The 19326-nt window shown below is 43.9% G+C and overlaps 1 protein-coding gene across 2 annotated transcripts in view; it reads left to right on the plus strand.

Annotated features, from left to right (window-relative positions):
- The first annotated feature begins 342 nt into the window (after window positions 1-342).
- Window positions 343-19326, plus strand: part of GRIN2A (glutamate ionotropic receptor NMDA type subunit 2A) — a 163525-nt gene continuing 144541 nt past the window's right edge. Inside the window, exons 1-3 of one of the 2 annotated variants that reach the window (XM_085237528.1) lie at window positions 343-1007; window positions 1603-1819; window positions 2479-3660. In XM_085237528.1, coding sequence (XP_085093654.1) covers window positions 3256-3660 — 405 coding nt within the window. In that variant the 5' untranslated portion in view covers window positions 343-1007; window positions 1603-1819; window positions 2479-3255. The remainder of the gene's footprint in view (window positions 1008-1602; window positions 1820-2478; window positions 3661-19326) is intronic. The other variant, XM_085237529.1, reaches the window with a different exon arrangement.

Genomic DNA, 19326 nt, shown 5'->3' on the forward strand with positions numbered 1-19326 from the left:
GTGTATTATTCCGGCAGAAGCAAATAAGTTGTGACAGCTGGAGCGGGGTGCCGGAACGGGGGAAGCAGCAGAGGCATGGTGTAGGTGCTGCAGGAGGAGCGGGATTGCCCGGGGCGGGCGGGAGCCGTGGGCACAGCGCCTGGAATGGGAGCGTCGGGCTGCACGGAGCGGCGGGGCGCCCCGACGGAGCCGGCTGCTGCGCGGCGCCTGTGTTCGTCCTGCCGGCGGTTTGGAGCTTTTCGGGCTGATTTTAGCGCAGAGGCCGCCGCTCCACGTTCGCTCCCCTGAGCCACGGCAGGGCTTTCGCTTCGACAGCTTCTGCATCGAGAGAAAGGAGAACGCTTTGGGGGTTTCCCGGGCTACCAGCCTCTCGCTGGGACTGCTAACGTGGGACGAGCTCTCAAGTTTGCCTCTCTTCTGCCCCAGCCCCGGCGCTTCCACCGTTCCCGACGTGACACCTCCCCCGATTGCCTGGGTCTGACTCATTCGCTGGTGCTGGCAGAGGCAGAACGGGGAGGGGGAGCCTTCAAAGTAGCCGCGATTTGTCTCGCTTTGACGAGGCGCCGTGAGCTTCGCCCCGACAAAGGCGGAGGGGGCCGGCAGCGGCCGCGGTGGCTCCCGCCGAGCCTCGGGGCCGCGCCGCTGTCAGTCCCGCCGGAGGTGGAGGACCGGGGAGCATCGGACCGGGAGCTGCCGCAGCAGCGTTGCAACTGCCCTTCCAACAGCCGGAAAGAAAAAAATTAATAAAAGAAAAGCCATGAAGACGTTGAAACGCCTCCTGCCAAAAGTGAAGAGCAAATCCCAGTTGTGATGGCTCTGCTAAAACTTGATCCTGCGGGATTTCAGGCGATAAAGAGCTGCCAGGCTCGCACGTACCGCGGTGGGCGCAAGTCGCGGGATGGAATCCCGGCGTTAGAGGACCTATTTCCCGCTCCGTTGTTTGCAGAGGAACCCGCTGAGATGAGTCGGAGGAGCGCGAGCCCAGAGCGATGTGGGGAGCGAACGCGGTGAGTGCTGCGCTGAGCAGCGGTGGGAGCCTTTGGGTCCTGGGGTCGCTTTAAGAAGTGTCTCCGTGCATATTTACTGAGGATAGCGAACGAAAAACCGAAGCAACCTTAGCTTGTGCGTCTCCCTGGGTCGATTTACAGAAAATTGGGAACGAATCTGTGCCTTCCAAGATGCGGAGCTTCGCCCCACGCGCCGTGCTGCTCCCCGCTCCGTGCGGGCCACGAGCCGCCCCCCCTGCTGCCCGTGCGGATGAGTTGCCGCTGGCGCTGCCCCCGGGCGGGATGCGCTCGTGCGGGCTCGGCTCGTGCGTTCCTGGAGAGGCGGGAGCTGCCGGCCGGGCTGGAGACGCTCCCGGGCGGGCTGTGGGTTCCGGGGGCATCTCCGGTAGGGAGCACCCGGATTCGTTCCTAAACGCGGGCGGGTGGGGGGAAACTTTTGAGTCCGGTCACTCGGAGTCGCTTCCAGTCGCGTTATTTCGGATCGCGTGCCACGTGAGATTACATTTGATTTTTATTTTTTTTCCCCTTTAAACATCCAGCCCTATTGACGGCTTTTCTCTTCTCTTCCTTCCCTCCGTTCCATTCCCGTCTGCAGCCCCCCTGCGCCCGTCTCGCTGGCCGCCTAGCTGCCCTCCCGGGATGCGATGGGCCTCGCGCTCTGCGGCGGGGATCACGCTTGTGGCCGGCGGCGCGGAGGCCGCCTGTGAGCCCGGGCACCGAAGGGCACGACATGCCCGCGGCGGCGGCCCCGCCAGCACCGGCACCACCGGCACTCGCGGCTGCCGCCACCGCTCCGTCTCCTGAGGCGCTGGGTACGTTGCACGGCGCCGCGCGGCCACGAGGGGGCGCCATCATGCCGCCGCGACCGGGCTTCGTGGGCGCTCGGCGCGGTTCGGCGGGGAGCGGGGCGCTCTCGGCGCTGGGTGCGTGCGGGCGGGAGGTGTCGGATGCGCGGGTTCGAATCCCCGGGTTGTGCAGGGGCGTGAGAGGCCGCTCTGTATCTGTGCCCGCCGCTGACTGCGCCGTCTGTGGTGCTGCAGCGGTGGGAACGTGGCCCGCACTGCTTTGATTTAGGAAGTACGTTGGGACTGATCTGCAATTAAATGGTCTCAACAAGCTCATCTCCTAGTCTGCCCCGACAAGAAGTGATGATATAACAAGCCCTTGTCTTGGTGTGCGTTTCAGCAGCAGATGATTCTGATTGATGGTGGAGATACGGTTGGCATGTTGAGAGAGATCTGAAAACTGCCACCCCTGATTGGCCAGCCCTGCCGGTGCTTTCTGCGTGACGCTTTGCAACAAGGTTGGCTCAGTGTGGCACAGGGACTCCCCTCTTGCAGTTAGCAGAGTCAGTCGTGGGGGTGGAAATCCCTCGGGGGCACAGAGAGGCAGATCTTGTGGAGTCAGAGCTCCTTTCCCTCCGTCAGACAGTTGAGATCACTTCTTCTCTGGCTCATCTCTCTGTATTCAGCCCCGTACAGAGATCCAGCTGATTCTGAAGTAACCCAATGCAGTGATGCTCATTTCTGGATCACCCTCCCCTTCAACACCAGAGACAACTTTCTGTCTGTGATCAGCAGTTCTGAGATGCTCAAGTGAATGCCGTGTAAGAGAAGGGAGAAGAATTAAGATAGAATATTGTGCTGCTGAATCTGTTCCAGAGATGCAGTAGACTGTGCCTGAGCAGCAGCTGGCGAGGAGAGATCTTCGGAATGAAGGTAGCATGCTTCTGGGATGCTGCGCAATGCACAGAGTACACGGACTGGGCTTTCCAGCAGACCTCGGGCTTGCTTCTCTCATTTTAAGCTAACGCACCTCTTCCTACCAGACTGTGACTAAATCTTAAATAGACACACCAAAGGAAAATAGACTTCTGTTCCTCACCTGCTTTAGGAAGGCAAGGTTAAAGAGAAGGATGATGGCGCCTTTTTTGAATCGTTTCAGTCATTTCAATTTTGTTAGCCATCCAGCTATTTCTTCTGAACTTGTGCTTTTTTTTTCCTGTTGCCTTGCTTGTGGGAGACCAATTGCAGTACCATCTATCACTGCCAACTCAAGTTTTTGAGGGATGTAAGCTGGAAACGAAACTACGTGAAGAATGTGTTATAAAAAGCTGCTAAACTTTGTCTGGTGTCCAGAAGCTTTGTGTTTAGAACCTTCACTGGAGATACACAGTTCATATTTTTTTCCTCTCTGTTCCTTTTCTCATACAATGTGATCACTTTTACAGGGGATAAAGCTGGCAAAGATGAGGAAAATTGGCTGTGCTCTCCTGGTACTCCAAGCTCTTCTTGCGCCTTTGGATCTTGTTCGTGGAGCAGAGAAGAATTATCCTGTCCTGAACATTGCAGTCATTCTGGGAAGGACCAAGGATATCACAGAGAGAGATATCAGATCTCTCTGGACCAGGGAGATGTCAGCAGACCTGACCGTTGATGTCAATGTAGTGACCCTTCTGGTGAACCAGACTGACCCTAAAAGCATCATAACACACGTTTGCGACTTGATGTCAGGTACCAAGATCCATGGAGTGGTTTTTGGAGACGACACTGATCAGGAGGCAGTAGCTCAGATTTTGGATTTTATTTCATCTCAGACTTCTATTCCAATTCTTGGAATTCATGGCGGGGCCTCCATGATAATGGCAGATAAGGTAGGAAGATTATTCAAAACCTTTGTTACTCTAATGCACTTCGGTGTAAGAATACCTCTAATTATCTCTTTTTACTTCAAGAAAGAAAAGAATATACAGAGCAGTGTCCTCATTGACTACTCACCAAATATTTTAAAATATTTTAGGGTTTATACCTGAAACTCAATTTTCTTTCCACTGTAAAAGTAATCCTAATTAAACTTTACTCTCCACCAAATCTAATGTTGATCACCTCAAAAAAATTATTAGCAAATACAATGTTTGGCTGTAAAAACAACAAAGAGTTCAATCACCTAACTGTAGGGACAAAATACAAAATTATAAGCAGATATTATTTACGAGCATGGCAGAATAGTAGCAAGTTACAGCCATGAATGTATTTAAGGACAATAGTTGTAACAGGGCATTTGTATTAGACTGAACTCTTGTGATCTGCTATGGTCTGTAATTTAAATAGGCTTGTAAGCTTATAGTCGCTGTATTAATTAAATAATTTTTTCACTAACCAGATACTTGTAACTTCCTACCATAGCTCATGAAAATCCACAAAGCGCTGTCAGAACCCCAATGACAAATTGCTTTGTTGGAAAACATTTCTTTACATAATCCATCGTGAGATTGTGGAATGACAAACAGAAGTGACTCACGTATGCAGCTCATTTGCTTTAACACTGCAACAGTTATATTTACTGGCACTGCAGGTAGGTTTGATCTAGTGGAGTGATCGGTGCTGCTTGGGAAGCAGTAGGTGTGTGGCACCTCCCTGGGCAAGGCGTTCTGGTGTGGACAGCTGCTTGGCCTGAGGGTCTGTAAGAAGCTCCTGCTGATGCTGAGGAGCACGTGTTGTGTGGAAGGGAGTTTGTGTGGGCAGGCAGTCACTGGTATTCCAGCACACAGCTTGCACTGCACGCATCCCACACGATGTTAATTGCAACTTATTTCCTGTTACTTGTACCCTTTAGGTTTTCTCATTCCCTAAAGATTGTTCTTCCTTATAGATGACTTCTGAATAGTCCTTTGGGATCTCTCTGTATCCATCTAAATATGAAGTGGTTTCATAACTTGGGGGAGCAGAAACAGGGAAGACGCAAAAGATGCAACAGATCATTGCACCTTTTCTCTCAGCAAAAAAAGTATTCTGCTGCTATTAAAGAGATCCTTCATCTCTCAGTATCATGAATGACCTTTAAAACTTGTGATACAACGGTGAGAGTAATAACTGCTGAATTATAGCAGAGATTCTATAACAATGGGCTGGACATCTTGATTTGTACAGAGATCTTTACAGTCAGTGCTGCTATCTTAAATATAAGTGCAGCCGCCAAGTAATACAGATGGTTATTTCTTGTGCTTTTAAATTACTTCCTTATCTTTCTAAAGTTAGAGTTCCTAGATACATATGGAGCTATTTGATGTGTGTCACTCAACTTTCTATACCAGTACAAAAACATTTGAGACTGAAGAACTCAGGGAGAGCTGAGTGATGAAACTGGCAGAAATCTGTACAGTATCAATGCTCAGCAACTGAATGCAGGATGTTACTGATACAGATGATTATTTATGAAATACTTTTATTTATGAAACAGATTGCATTTTTCCTGCCTCAGGAAGTTAATACTGTGTTCCTGTTGTGTGCTAATACTGTCACCATTACGTCACCATCTTTGATGTTGGGGGTTATCGCAGTTTGGTAATATAACACTGTGCTGAATCTTGGCTTCTAAGATTTCCATTTGGGAAATCAAAACTGTTCACTTGTGTGTTAGGCAATCGAACAGAGCTGTCTTTAGTAGCTTGAATTGGCTGAGGGAGTTTTATGATCGTGTAACTGAAATTGCCTCCGTTTTTATCTTGGCTGTTCCAGTGCGCAGTACATCCTGGCACTGCGTTTGGAACAGTGCAGAAATAAGACTTGCGTGTGTCACTCAATTAACCCATCGTTTGGGAACGAATTCCTGGGAGCCGGACGTGAAATTCACAGTGCTGTCAGACAAGCAGAGGGGACAAAGGAGGGAGAAGAGCTGCAAATATAAAATCTGCCTTCCAAGGCGGTGTCAGGATTTCAGCCGAAACGCACGGCTGCTGGCTTACATTAGAAAGTTGATCGGTGTTGAGTCTTCTGTTTTGTCTCCCATACTGAGACTGCTAGCGTGCATAAAAAGTGCTCAGTCTCACTCCTGCCTGGGGATGGAATTCTCACCTCTGGCACGCCATGGCCATTTCATTTGTCTTTACTGTGTGGCTCTAGTAGTTTCCTTCCTTCTGTGTGGAATCATGCTGATACTGTGTTTTAGATGACTATTAGATGGAAATGAGTGTGCACGTGTTGTACCTGCTCACTTGTAGTCTACAAGCAAGGCTGGCACACAGGCAGCACAACAATTCAGTGAATTCTGTGCCAGTACTTACATGATGCTTAACTGTCCTAAACGTGAGCTGAGCTGTGGATGTGAAAGAGAAGTTGTCTCTAAATCTGTATTCCTACAGGCTTCCCTGAAATGCTATGAGTGGACGAGCTTTCCATTTTTTGCACTGTTAATAAATACTGCTCTTGGGCTATGATGTCCCAGTGTGAGCACTGGCTGTGCTCTGGGTGCTGCCATGGCCACCAGTAGGACCTTGCTGCAACCTTGTTAAAATTTGGCTGCACAGCCGAAGGAATTCATTGCTTCATATGGATTACAAAAATGATGGCAGGTGTGTAAAGCCAACAGTACTGAAATGGTTTCCGTGCTTTCCCTCACCTGGCACCTCCTGTTAAAACCCAACCAATAAAGCTCTGAGGTGCCTATGGCTGTGCAGCACCTGCATGCCCCAGCTGCACCATAGAGGTGTCCCGGATGGCAGCGCATGCTTTGCCTGTCACCAGCACTGTCACCTGCTGCTGGCAGCAATCCTGCTGTCAATGAGCTGCTCCTGAGCTTTGGTCCTCAGTTCTTCTGTGGGCTCAGGGAATGTTCAGATTTGAGACAGTCCACTGCAACAAGATGAGAACTGTGTGTGGGACATGTGTGCCAACCTGCTGTGCGTCGGCAGCCCTGGCAGGATGCCGCTAACAGGTTGGCTGTTCATTCACCCCCCTGTCTCTATAGGTTTGAGATCTTAAACCAAACACTGCTTAGGATCTGTTTCTTGACTTCAGCATTTGATTTTAAACTTAGGTTTATTTCACCACATGCTATCGTTATAATGATTGTAAGCAAGATTCCTTTCTAAGACAGAACATTACGGTTAGATCCGCTACGATAACGAAGGATTTGTTTCCTTCAGAAGTTGGAAGACGTTGCCTGTGTTATAAAAACACCTGTGAGCACTAAGCATCTCTGAACTATGGTACTTCTGTATATTTCAAAACCGAGTCTAACTTCTTATTAGAAATCTCTCTGAAAGACACAAAAACTGGAAGCATTTAGTGTGGTGAAAGCATGCGTGTAGCTGAGCAGCACTAAAGGTGAGGGCAATTTTCCTTTAGGGCCATTAAAAAGTGACACTTCTTGAAATAGCCTTAGGATTGTTAAAATAAATCTTTGATATCCCAGGAAATAATATGATGAAATTATAATTCTTCGTTATTCTCTGAGCTGATGAATTAACACTGATAATTAACACTTTCCTTAATTGTTTGGTATAAAATCCATTCTGCACCTACCACCATCTTCTGTTTTCCTTTTATCTGCCTTGTTCCTAGCTGTGAATACAGAATGGTAGAATAACAGAAATCAGAGGGATCTCTGGAGGTTGCCCAACCCAAGCCCCATTTGTCAACAAGTGAGCTACAGTGTTAAGTCAGGTCCTTCAGGAACTTCTCCAGTCCGGCTCTGAGCATCTCCATGGATTTAAATACAACAGTCAGTCGGTTCCACTACTTAAACTCTCACTGTGCAAATATTTTTGTTATATCTAATTAGGATTTCCCTTTGTAATGTGACCATGACCTTTTGTTTTGCTGTGAGACTAACTCTATTTAGACACCTGTCCTTACCTGTCTCCAGCAAACCCCCATTCCTTTGGCCTTTCCTTGCAGCCTTGTGTGCCTCCAGTCCTTTGGATTTGCTGAGAGATGGTCGTGATTGTATGGGGGGAGCCCAAAACCAAATGTGTGATTGCAGCCCTGGTCTCATGAGTTCCAGGCAGGGGATGATGCTCCACGAGCTTACTGTGCATAAATGTGCTTCAATTCTCATGCTTTAAAAATTGTTGCAAAGAATGGGAGAGGATGTAGGATTTCTTTTTTATTATAAAATCACTTCTGGATATCCTGGAGCATGTTTATTGAGTTGTATGTCTGCCATGTGTGTTATTTTTTTTCCCCCCAGCTCATGTTAAAACAGTCCTACATTCTTACAGAAAACCTTTCATTTAAATTTGCTAACTTTTCATTCTTGCCTTTGCTATTAACTGATATTAGCACATATGTGGCAGCGTACTTCTGAGCATGGTAATGATTTTGGCTTTGGTTAGCACTGCAGAAGGTAGGAAGATGAAACGACAGCTAAATGCCCTAGTCTGAAAATACCAATATTAATTTAATGTTTCATGTCTGGATACATTACACTGTTCCATTGCATGCAAGCAATACTCCTAGCTTCTGCCTCTTATAAAGGAGCATTTCAATGTGATTTTCTTCCTTTCTTGCTGTACTAATGCTGCTACAGGAAGCATAACTTTCAGAAATTCTTATTGCACTTTTAACTGCAACAAAAACGTAGTATTGATCTCCCTTTGCATATGTATAGATATTTTTTAAAAAAAAAATCTTGCATATGCTTAAGATTTTTATAGCTGAGCTCATAATCCACAGTTGTACCTTTTACACGCATGTGCTATAACTGTAATTAAATGGTTAAAAATGTGCCTGAAATCTGTCTCACTGAGGCATATGGACTGGATTCAATTTCTTGTGCTTTTCTTTACCTGGAGCCAACTCTCAGTGAGCATGAGATGGTTAGGATGCAGCGTGCTGCTTTGCATTGCTATGCTTGTGCTGTCATGGCTATGGAAAAGTGAAGTTTAACGGTGTTTGCTGCAGTGTTTGCTACTTTGAGCTGTGCCTCAGAGCTCAAGGGAGCATTATACCATGATGTGCCTTGTTTTCTTGCTTCCTTGCTGTTTCTCTCCTGCTCTCTCTTACTTTTCTAACGGATTTTCCTGCCTGTTTTGTATTTTCCTCATTCTTCCCCCTTAGTTTGATGAAGGAAAGTGTGGTGGATTTCCTGTAATGCTGTGAGAGTATGACTATATATCTGGGAGACAAACTTGTAGTAATTTATCCAAGCAGGAAGAAGACAGCGACAGAAATTCCTAATATCTTCAAAAACTAGTAAGCAGATTGTAGGAAGTAGAAGTCTTTTGCTCATCACCATATCTTCGAGTTTATCTGGTGTTTGAGGTGGCTGAGGTGTGGGCCAGGTCCTATTTTCAGCTTGCTGCAGTTTGCAGTGTTGTAGCTCAGCCCAGGCTGCAGGATGGGATCCTATAAACCTCTCCTATGTAGCAGAGTGCAGTGATGGACTTCACTGGGACTTAATCTTATTTGCAGTAAGTGTAATATATTTTTGTCTCAAAGGTATCGTTGTCTTTCTCTTCATGCTGTCTGTTCTTACAGTTCTTGAAAACAGGAATCCATAAATGCCTCCATGTGTTTTGAGAACATCTTAAAACTGCCAGTAAGTCAGTGTCCAGATCATCCATGCATCCATCCAAGCTATTGCCTACCTATGGGAAATTATAACACAGCCAGCTCCCAAGCGGGGAAAAGTAGGACACCAGGCCTTCAGCATAATTTTCTGCTTGCAGAAATTCTTGGTGGCATCTTCAGAATTTTTTTTTTCCAGGAGCATTCTCGAACATAAAACCTGAAATGATTTCCTTTAAGCTACAAAATAATAATGGAACTATTATAACTCACATAAGGCACTTCTGGTAATCAGAATATATCTGATTCTGCCTGAAAATATTCATCCTAATAAAATTATGCAGTGAAAGAACAGAAGGGCATTGGTATCACGTCAAAAACGTTTTTAACATCTTTTCTATTAATTGTTTTTGAGAGCTTGCTTAGATTATTTGAATAAGTAGCTTAATAGTCCTTTATATTTGCCATTCATTTGAGCTAACAGATGAATGTGAATAATTTTTTTTTTTTTTTTTTAATGAATGATACAATTTTGGACTTGCTTGGAGGATGTCCTTGATAGAGCTGTTGACATCAGTGATGGTACAGAACATTTTGCAGATGAGTAGAGTCTCTGCATTCCGGGACTGGTTTTGTTTATCAGAAACTGGGGGTCATCTGGGCCAGCCTTGCCCTCTTCCTAGCCCCATTCTGCCTCTTCTGCCTCCCCTCTTCTGGAGCTATGAAGTTGTGAGCATTTTATTGAGGGAGCCCAGCCTGGATTGTCTCCATGCCATCTGTCACCATATTGTTCGTTTAAATCCCTGAGATATTTTCTTCTCTCCTTCACCGAAATTAATAAAACTGTAGCAGCATCACTGGCTATTTATATTTGATTCACACTTAATGTTCTCAGGAGAAAAGCCCCATGCTTGCACTTGAGGTATATAAGCTAGACAGTCTGTCTACACAGAATGCCCAGGAGTTGATTCTGCAGTCTCAGAGCTGCAGCTGTGCTCCAGTCCTGAGTGCTCTGGCTTCTCCAGAAAGAGACCTGTGTGAAGTCCAGTGGTGCCAGAGAGGCAGCACTGCCTGGAGTGTCTTCCACCAATCTCAGGAGGAGTGGCTTTGGGCTTTTGTGGAAATGCACAGCAGCTACCAAACCTGGTGAGTTGGTGTTGGTTGGTTTTGTTGTTTTGTTTTGTTTTGTTTTGTTTTCAAACGTAAAATTGAAGCAGTTACCTGGAGTGCAGGAGATCTAACTTGTATGAGATATGCAGTTAACATCTTGCCTCACCTTTCCCGTAGTACTTGCCTCTGCACTATCTACACACAACTTTTATTGATCAAAAAGGGAGGAGAAGGAGGCTCCTGGTGTACAAGTGCTCTCTTGGGGAAGAGCAGAGTTCCTCTCAAAAAATGTCTGTATCTCCTGGAGGTGGAGCATGGAGGCTCTGCTGCTGCTCTGCAGGGTGGGTTAACAAGTGTTCTGCTCATCAACCTTTGTGATCGATGTAAATCTCCTGAAAAAAGCAGTAGTTGCTCTGAGTGTGACTGAGGTTTGGCTTGGTTACTGGCTCTTCAAGTTTCCAAGCAGATTAAAGATTAAACTAGAAAAAAAGTTTGTGTGGTTAGAGCTGTTGCTACTTCCCTAATCTGCTTAGCAGCCACAGAGACCAAACTAAAGCTGACTTAAGGAATCCAGCAACATAGCTGAGGTTATAAAGTGGTCCTTAACTTCTAGAGCATGGAGAGGAATGAAACATCTCCATGGGGTTGCACGTGACAGGGTGGGGAATGTATAACAAGATTAACATACATTTGAATGGAAATGCCCTGAACAACCTGGTTGAGCTTTAGGTATCCCTGTTCATTGCAGGGGGGTTGGATTAGGTCCCTTGCAGCTCAGATGATTCTACGAGTGATAGTCGTCTCCTTTTTGGACTATTTTGATCCCTTCAGACTGTAAAGCACCAAGAAGCATATTGGAGGGCTGTGGAAGGGATTTAATTAAAACATGACAATATATTTTCTGTACAGCTCCTAAACAACTTCTGTTTCTTGTGAAAGCCTTTTGCTTCATGTTTAGGAATGCTCTGGTTTGAGAAAGCTACATCTGTGGTTTATAGCATGCATGTAGATTCTCCTCTCGGCTTTCTTCCAGATTCTAATTGTGAAAGTTGAGAGAGAGAATGAGAAAATAAATGCCACGTTTGTGCTTTTAATATTTTGTGTGGAAGCACATTGATTTGCCTCCTGTCAGGATGGAGCCTACAAGGAGCAGTAGTTGGCGCATGGGGCTGGATGAAGGCAGTGTGTTCTCCTAGCAGTATCACATCACTCGTCTTTAAGTAACTTGGATGAAGATCTGATTTGAAAAGGGAAAGCTGTCTAGGAGGCCAAGCACTTTCATCTTTAAAACGATGCATAACTTAATGTCAGCCTTGGAGTACGCTCTCTCAGGGAGTTTCTTCACCACCAGCTGACTCATTGGTCAGTGGTTTGGGCTTTCTATCCCCACTGCAGTGTTGACCACATGATTTCATCCTGGGCCTGCACAGAGGATGGCTGGCTGTTCCCTTGTTGCAGGCTGGTCACCTGCTGCAGCGCGGCCGGGGCGCTGGCCCTGCTGTTGGCACGGTGCTGTGCTGTGCTCAGCTATTTATTTATAGCCTGCTTTTGTGCATCTTGGAGCACGATGCTTCTATAAATGTTTCATTCGAGGGATTGTGGGGTGGGAAGATGCTCATCTTTTTGTTTAGTATCCCTTTCCTCACAGCGTTTATTTCTCAGCGTCCCAGCTTTTGGTTCAGGACTCTGTGCCTGTAATTCTGTCAGCACCAACTTTTGACCGTCTGTGTTTACCAATTTGCCTCTCTCCATGACCAGAATTCACAATTGGGTTGCTTTGTTTTCACTACATTGATTTTGTGCCTGGTGGAAACACATTGCATATGTAAAGCCACTATGAAAGAGGAAAGAGTGAGGATTTTATAGCCACCTTCCAGCTCAACACAATTTACAATACAATTAGGAACGACAGTTATAATTGGATAAACAGAAAATAGAATTAAGGTAATCTGTTCTAAACGCACAACATTTCTGTAATGAGTTGCTTTTAGGAGTTACAGAAACATATAATTACCAGACAAATTACATGTTATTTTTTTGCGTGTGTGTGAGGCTAATTTAGTGTTCTGGGTAAATTGTGCTGGCAAAAGCATCAGAGTTATGTGAAGTACCTAATTGGGACAAGATAAGGTTTGTGAATTCATCATAACAAAACAGATGCAAAAATTATGGAGGCTGTCTGTATTCTAGTCAAGTACTGTTTGGATGGTCTGCTTTATTTTAGATAGTCACATCACTTTTTAGTCAGTAAAGTAACCCTGTCTTCTTTGGTTTGTTTCAATCCATTTGCTGTTTCTTCCCTTCCTCCTTGATCTGCATTTCAGCTGTTATATGCAAAAAGGCTGAAATTTTGGAGTCTGGATTCTAGCCAAAGATATGGATGACTCTGGTGCTTCAGATGCAAAACCTTAAACTCCATAGCTTAACAGTGTAAGACAAAACCGAGCTGGTACAGAAGATGTAAAAAGAAGCATTTGTTTACTTTTCTTGTTTTTCATATCCAGTCTCTTCTGAATGCAATCTCCTTCCCCCAAACACCTGTGTCTCTCCAAGCACTCTTCTCTTATGCTGCCTTCCTCTCCAGCCCATCTGCTTGCTATTCCTATCTGCGCTGGGCTGTCACGCTAGCATTCAGTTTTATTTCTTTATTGCATTAATTCACTTCTGGTAGAAGCAAGGTTGGTTAGGAAGGGATACACCTCTCCACCTAAAATCGTGTCCCTTAATGTCAGGAGTACTAGGACTCTTTGAGTGTATATAGAGATGATAGTTGTGCTAAAATATGATCACTGGAACAAATAAGAATTGTCTGAAATCCCAAGAAAAAAGGTCAAAACTGTTGTGACTTTAAGCCAAGCCCATTTAATAGTAGAAAACACAGAAAGGGTGAGAAACTGAGCCAGGGTAATGGAGGTGCAGAGCTGTGGTGGTGAGAAACCAGCAAGAGAAGTTGCTGATGAAAGTGGTCTGTTTGTATATTACTACTTGTGAGGAACGAAATATGAAAAATCCCAAAGAATTCAAAACTCCAGCCGTCATTTCCATCTTGGTATCTCTTCAGGACTCCCGGCCTTGGGAGTTTGGAGAACTCTGCTGCTCTGCTGAGTGATTTCTTCACTGAGCATCTTGCATTCTCCTGTTGGTGAACTGTTCTTAAAGTGCTTTCTGCAGTGCAATGTAGGGATCTGAGCTGTAGATAAACATCTCAGAGTTGATGTATCAGAGACTGCACGTTTGTCTCCTAATGACATTTGACTTTTTCCTGTTTTTTTCTTTTCTTTTTTTTTTTTTAATTTATATTCTCTCCTTTCTACAATCTTTGGCAGATGGTCAGCCTAGAAACTTCCTAAATATACAGTCTCACTACTTTTCTTTCTATTGGTGTACCAGTTTGTCCAGCTGGTCAGGTCCTTCTACGTCCTTCTACGCAAACATCAATTTCTATGGAAAACAGAATTATTTTTGGAATAATTCTCTGATCTGTGGCAATAAATGTACTTTTTTTTACACATTTCTGTTGTGTGCATGTGCTTTAAGGGGATGCTGACTGCCTTGGACTTGAGGAACTGGCATTTGAAAATATATTGATGAATTTCTTCTTTCACAACTTATTTTCAATTAAATTAATCTGATTTTCAGATCTCCCTCTGGGGGCATCAGAATACTTGGGAGCAGGGCGAACTGACACTTAAAATGTATGAAAACAAATTGCTTTCCACAGTGTATGGTGGCTCGCTGATTCCGCAGTTTCCCCTTCATGGTGTTTGAGAATGTGTTTTGCTGCAGCTTTAAAATATTATTAAGACTTACATTTACTGGCACTTGTAACTTAAATTGCAGATATGTGCACGGTACAGATTTATGGATCATTAATTATATAAATGCTGATGTCATCCGAACGGCTGGCTGTATGGGGTTGAAAAGAAGCAATGGCTTCTGAGAACAGAGCATAAGAAAGTGTCACATGAGGGTATTTTGGCTGATGTCAGGGTATGCTCTCTTGCAGAAGGAAAAATACAAGTTTGTGTGGTTTCTTTTCCTTAAATTGGCTAAAGTAAACAAATATCCTCACTGCATCTTCTAGATATGCTCATACTGACACCTCATAAATTTTTCTAGGTTGTCACATTTTCCTTTTTCAAACCTCTTTCACATCAGGATAGAGGCATCTGGCTACAATCTCTGTTGTTCTTCTATCATCATTTTGTAGCGTAAGAATAACTAGAATATTTCCAATGAAATGACACTAGGACTGATAAGAATGAATTGGGATAGGTGTAATTAGTAAATAATCTTCATATTTAGAATATCCTGAACAGTTGTTAAATGGCTTCTCGCTATACACAATGCTTTCAGATTCCTAATTTGTCCTAAAAATGCATCTTACAGTCTCTGAGTTAAAATTTAAATGAATATGTGGGTACTTCATACTTTCCTTTAATGGTCTTTGAAAGCCTTACGATGTTATTTGTGTGCTTGCATAAGTTGTTTTCCTTAAGTGTGGACTGCTTCTCTGTTTCCTTGTGTTAGGTGACTGCTGGCTTGAGAAGAGCTGCTCTGTGATTTACTCTGTTCACAGTAAGAGCTTGAGATCTTAAAATAGTGAGTTATCCAATAATAAAATGTAACGGTCCAGCTCAGTAATCCTTATTCCAATGTAAGTCCTATTGATTTGTTAAGCTGCAGTGGGCACTTCAGTGGGCACTGCCTGAAAGCCGTGGAAAATATAGGGCAAAATAGAAATGAACTTCACTAATTTCCCAACTTTTACTGCTTTTTTATTGTGTGCAGTAAGTTACAGACATGCAAAAACTAACAACTCATGCTGAAAACAATTCTTCGGGTCAGCAAAGGGCACATCCAAATGCCAAGGAGGGTGACACCTGGAGAAAAAGGGAGCATCTGCACATACAGCATACAGGCCATGTGTGAGCCCTGTGTGGAAGACAAAGTCCCTGCAGCATAACTGAGTTCATTGAAAAGTAAAGGCATACAAAGCAAGTGAATATTTAAAATATCCTTTAATGCCTGCTTAAATGCTTTTCCAAAGATCTTAGTGCTGCAAAGTTAGGAGATGGAGTTTTTGCAATCCTAAGAAGTTGCTCAGTACATTCATTACTTAAAAGATATAAAGATACAATTATAGCCTCTTAATATAGAGAGTTTGAGTTGGAAGGGACCTTTGAAGGCCATCTAGTCCCATTACCCTGCAATGAACAGAGACATCTACAGCTCAATCAGGTTGCTCACAGCCTGGTCCACCCTGACCTTGAGTGTTTCCGGGGATGGGGCATCCACCCTTCCCTGGGCAACCTGTGCCAGTGCCTCACCACCCTTACTGTAAAAACTTTTTCCTTATATCCAACCTAGTTGAAACTCAAAGTTATACATTGGACTTAAGGCATGCTCTGCTAGAAAGAGCAGTCACTGGTTAGAGGTGTGATTTGGTGTTAGGAGCTGTTGTTGCTACTTACGGTGCTTTCTTCCAAACTAGTTGCCCGACTTCTGGTTAAATATTTTGAACCTTGTTTTACTTAAGTTAAACCTGATGGTCCATGTAAGTTGCAGTAAAAGTAATGCCTCCTATTTATTTCCATGAAAACTACAACAAGTGCAGGAAGCACAATAACACTATTTGATAGAGCAAACTCTCAGCTACAAAACGCTGTTTTTCAACAGTCATTGTGTCAGTGTGCCCCTCTGCTGCCATCTATCATGCACTAACAAATGTAATGGAATATTGGTGGGAAGGTTCAACCACCACTGCCATCCCAACATCTGCCTCTGACCTCACATGCCAACATAACACAAAAGGAGGCATTATTTGTGGAGCAGATCTCATACTTAACATTTCACATTTGAAATGGAGTTTAGCTTTCTCAGGTCACTTAAAGGTTTCATTTGCATGTTAAAGTCGCTATGCCATTAAACAGCTTTTCTGGTTCAGCTCAGATGATGGTATGTTTTCCTTCTTAACAAGCTTTCTGGAGTTGTATTAAAAAAAACCCCTGTGTTCTCCCTCCCTTAGCTTCTTTTAAAATCAAGTATGTACAATAAGACTGAATCCCTGTTGAGCTGGCTTAATCATTTGTTTTTCCATCTGCGGAGAGTCCATTCCCAAAGTAACTTCAAAGAGCCCTGCCTCAGTAAAAGCTTCTAGCTTTGGAGCAGCAAAGATTACAGAAATGTGCTTATGCAATACTTTGAAACCTCTGGCTAACTTGGTATGGAGGTTAGAGCTGAATGTATGCCTCTATTATTCTGTTACTATAACCCCTAAAGGTTTATAACTGAAAATTGTGCAGCAGTAACCGTGTGCAGTGCGATGCTGTGGGCACACAACGTGGCAGCCAGAGGCCCTGGGGGAGCAGCAGCTCCACGAGCCCCAGGCTTGGCATGAGTTGTCCATAACATACCTGCAGAAGCACATTCAGAATGTTTGTTATATTTTACACTTAATCCAGCCTGATCTGTGCAAGCTTTAATCAAACAAACCTCAAGCGGAGTGGCTCCTGGGAGAATAGTTTCTTTTAAAATTTTCTGTGCTGACATTTATAATCTACTAAAAATAACAACAACCCCCTGGCCACTACAGAGGAATAGACTGAGATAAATATTTTATGTCTAATGTGTATGTCATGTTTTTGAGTACAGTAACAAATATACAGCAGTTAAAATTGTCATTGGTGTGTTTGGGAGGATCTGCATCCTAAAGCCGCAATGTAAGTAATTGTCCTTATTTCCGTGCTCTGGAGTCTGTGCCTTACGTGTGGAGTGGAGTGGAGTACCACTCAATGGCTGTCATCTTCATTTTGGAGAGCTGTTGATATGTTTTATTTTATTTTATTTTTTAATTTTTGACAGAGCTCCTGTCAAAATCCCATCTTGTCAGCATGTATGAGGTTTGCCCCAAATTAATTTCCTGTGGCGAGAAGGGCTATGAGTTTGTTCTCAGTATAATGACTCTTGTGGATTATAGTATCTGTTAGTAGAAATGCAGTGCTTTGATTTTAACTGAAACTATTTCTAACTGTGGCCAAGATCTTAATTTTTGGCTTAATCGAATCCTTGCCACAAGCAAATCTAATTCTGGCATGCTATTTCAATCGCACAGACTTTCATTTCTGACTAAGGATTGGAAGGATTAACCCAGATTTTAGCAGGTCTCTCCATGACCGGGTGGATAGGATTAAAATCTCTGTGCTGCTCATTGTGGATGTTTATTTCAGTTTTTAAGCATTAGACTTATGTCTCTTGACCATGACTGGAAATTATGGAAAGCTTCTGAGAGTAAGAGCATGGCTAAAGGACACCATGCTGAATTTGCTGGATATAAGTGTGTTTCAATTTAAAAAACAAACAAACAAAAAAACCACCAAGTATGCTCAGCCTGTTTACAGTAATGCAATGTATGGTTTATCAGATTGCAGATTTTACAATTTATAGTAAGTTTATCAACCTGGAGGCATTGTAAAAATAGAAATTTGAGAGTAGAGAGAAGTAAAAGAAGAATGAGATTAGATTTAATAGGACCAAATTGGAGCATTCTGCTGAAGCACTTATATGTAACCGACTTTTCTGTGCTGATGAAGGCCAGAATAAAGATCATCTAGTCCAACCCCCCTGCAATGAATAGGGACACCTGCAGCTTGATCAAGTTGCTCAGTCTGGTCCAGTGTGACCTTGAATCCTCCTAAGTCCTCCTACAAAGGGGCGTCCATCACCTCTCTGGGCAACCTCTGCCAGTGCCTCACCACCATTATTGTAAAAAACTTCTTCCTTATATCCAGCCTAAATCTCCCTCCTTTAATTTAAACCATTTTCCCTTGTCCTGTCACAACAGACCCTGCTAAAGAGTTCTACCCTCCTTCTTTCTTATAGCTCCCCTTTTTGATACTGAAAGGCCACCCTCAGGTCTCTGCATGTTGAACAGCCCCAGCTCTGAGTCTGTTCTCACAGGGAGGTATTCCATCCCTTGGATCATTTTTGTGGCCCACTTCTGGATGTGCTCCAATGGATCGATGTCTGTCCTGTACTGACAGCACATCTGGATGCAGTACTCACAGTGCAGAGCAGAGGGGCAGGACCACCTCCCTTGTCCTGCTGGCCTCGATTCTTTGGATGCAGCCCAGGATATGGTTGGCTTTCTGGGCTGCAAGGGCACATGTCTCTAGTAAAAATGAGCCTGAGGGAGGAATATGATAGCTGGAGGCAGGATAAGGATAAGCTACGAACAACATCAAATAGATATGAGAACTAAAACTAAGGTGGGCATGATTTAGGTGGGAAATTGAAGGTAGTAAACGGTGTTTGGAAGGGAAATAAAGACAGGGAATAATAAGGAACCAGCTACTGTTATGATGAAAACTGGTAAATGAACAAAGAAGGAAGAGGACCTGTGGCGTGAAGTTCCTTCCAATCCTACATTTTTATTCACTTTTATAGAAAGACAGAGATAGCTATACAGTAGAATTATAGGATTCTCTCCAAATCTAGCCAGGCATATATAAATGCCAGATTTGGTGAAGATAAAGTGTGCTGAGTAGAATTCTAATGTGTAACTGTTCCTGAACTATGCAGATTCTCTTTGGAAAGAGAGATAGGCCTTGGGATCCATACAAGAATACAAGAGAGTGCTGCAAAATTTCTAAAATCTTAGCTCCTAGAAACTGATATTCTTTCCTGAGGAAATGTTAATTTTACTTTTTTAAAGTAGGAGAATTTTTGACTTTTGCTTGAATATCTCTGCTTTTTGTGCTTCATTCTTTTCGTGTGCCTCAGGCAGGCATGGAATTCTCGAGGGAGAAGTGATGAAGACATACTCTCAACTCGAAATAACAAAACTGTTTCCTGCATGTCATCCTGTCTTATTAGAGAAAAAGCAAACCTGTTAACAGCCATGGAGCTGCATGGTTAGAAGG

This window comes from Meleagris gallopavo, chromosome 16 (genome assembly GCF_905368555.1).
Source record: "Meleagris gallopavo chromosome 16, MGAL_WU_HG_1.1, whole genome shotgun sequence".
Classification (NCBI taxonomy): Eukaryota; Metazoa; Chordata; class Aves; order Galliformes; family Phasianidae; genus Meleagris; species Meleagris gallopavo.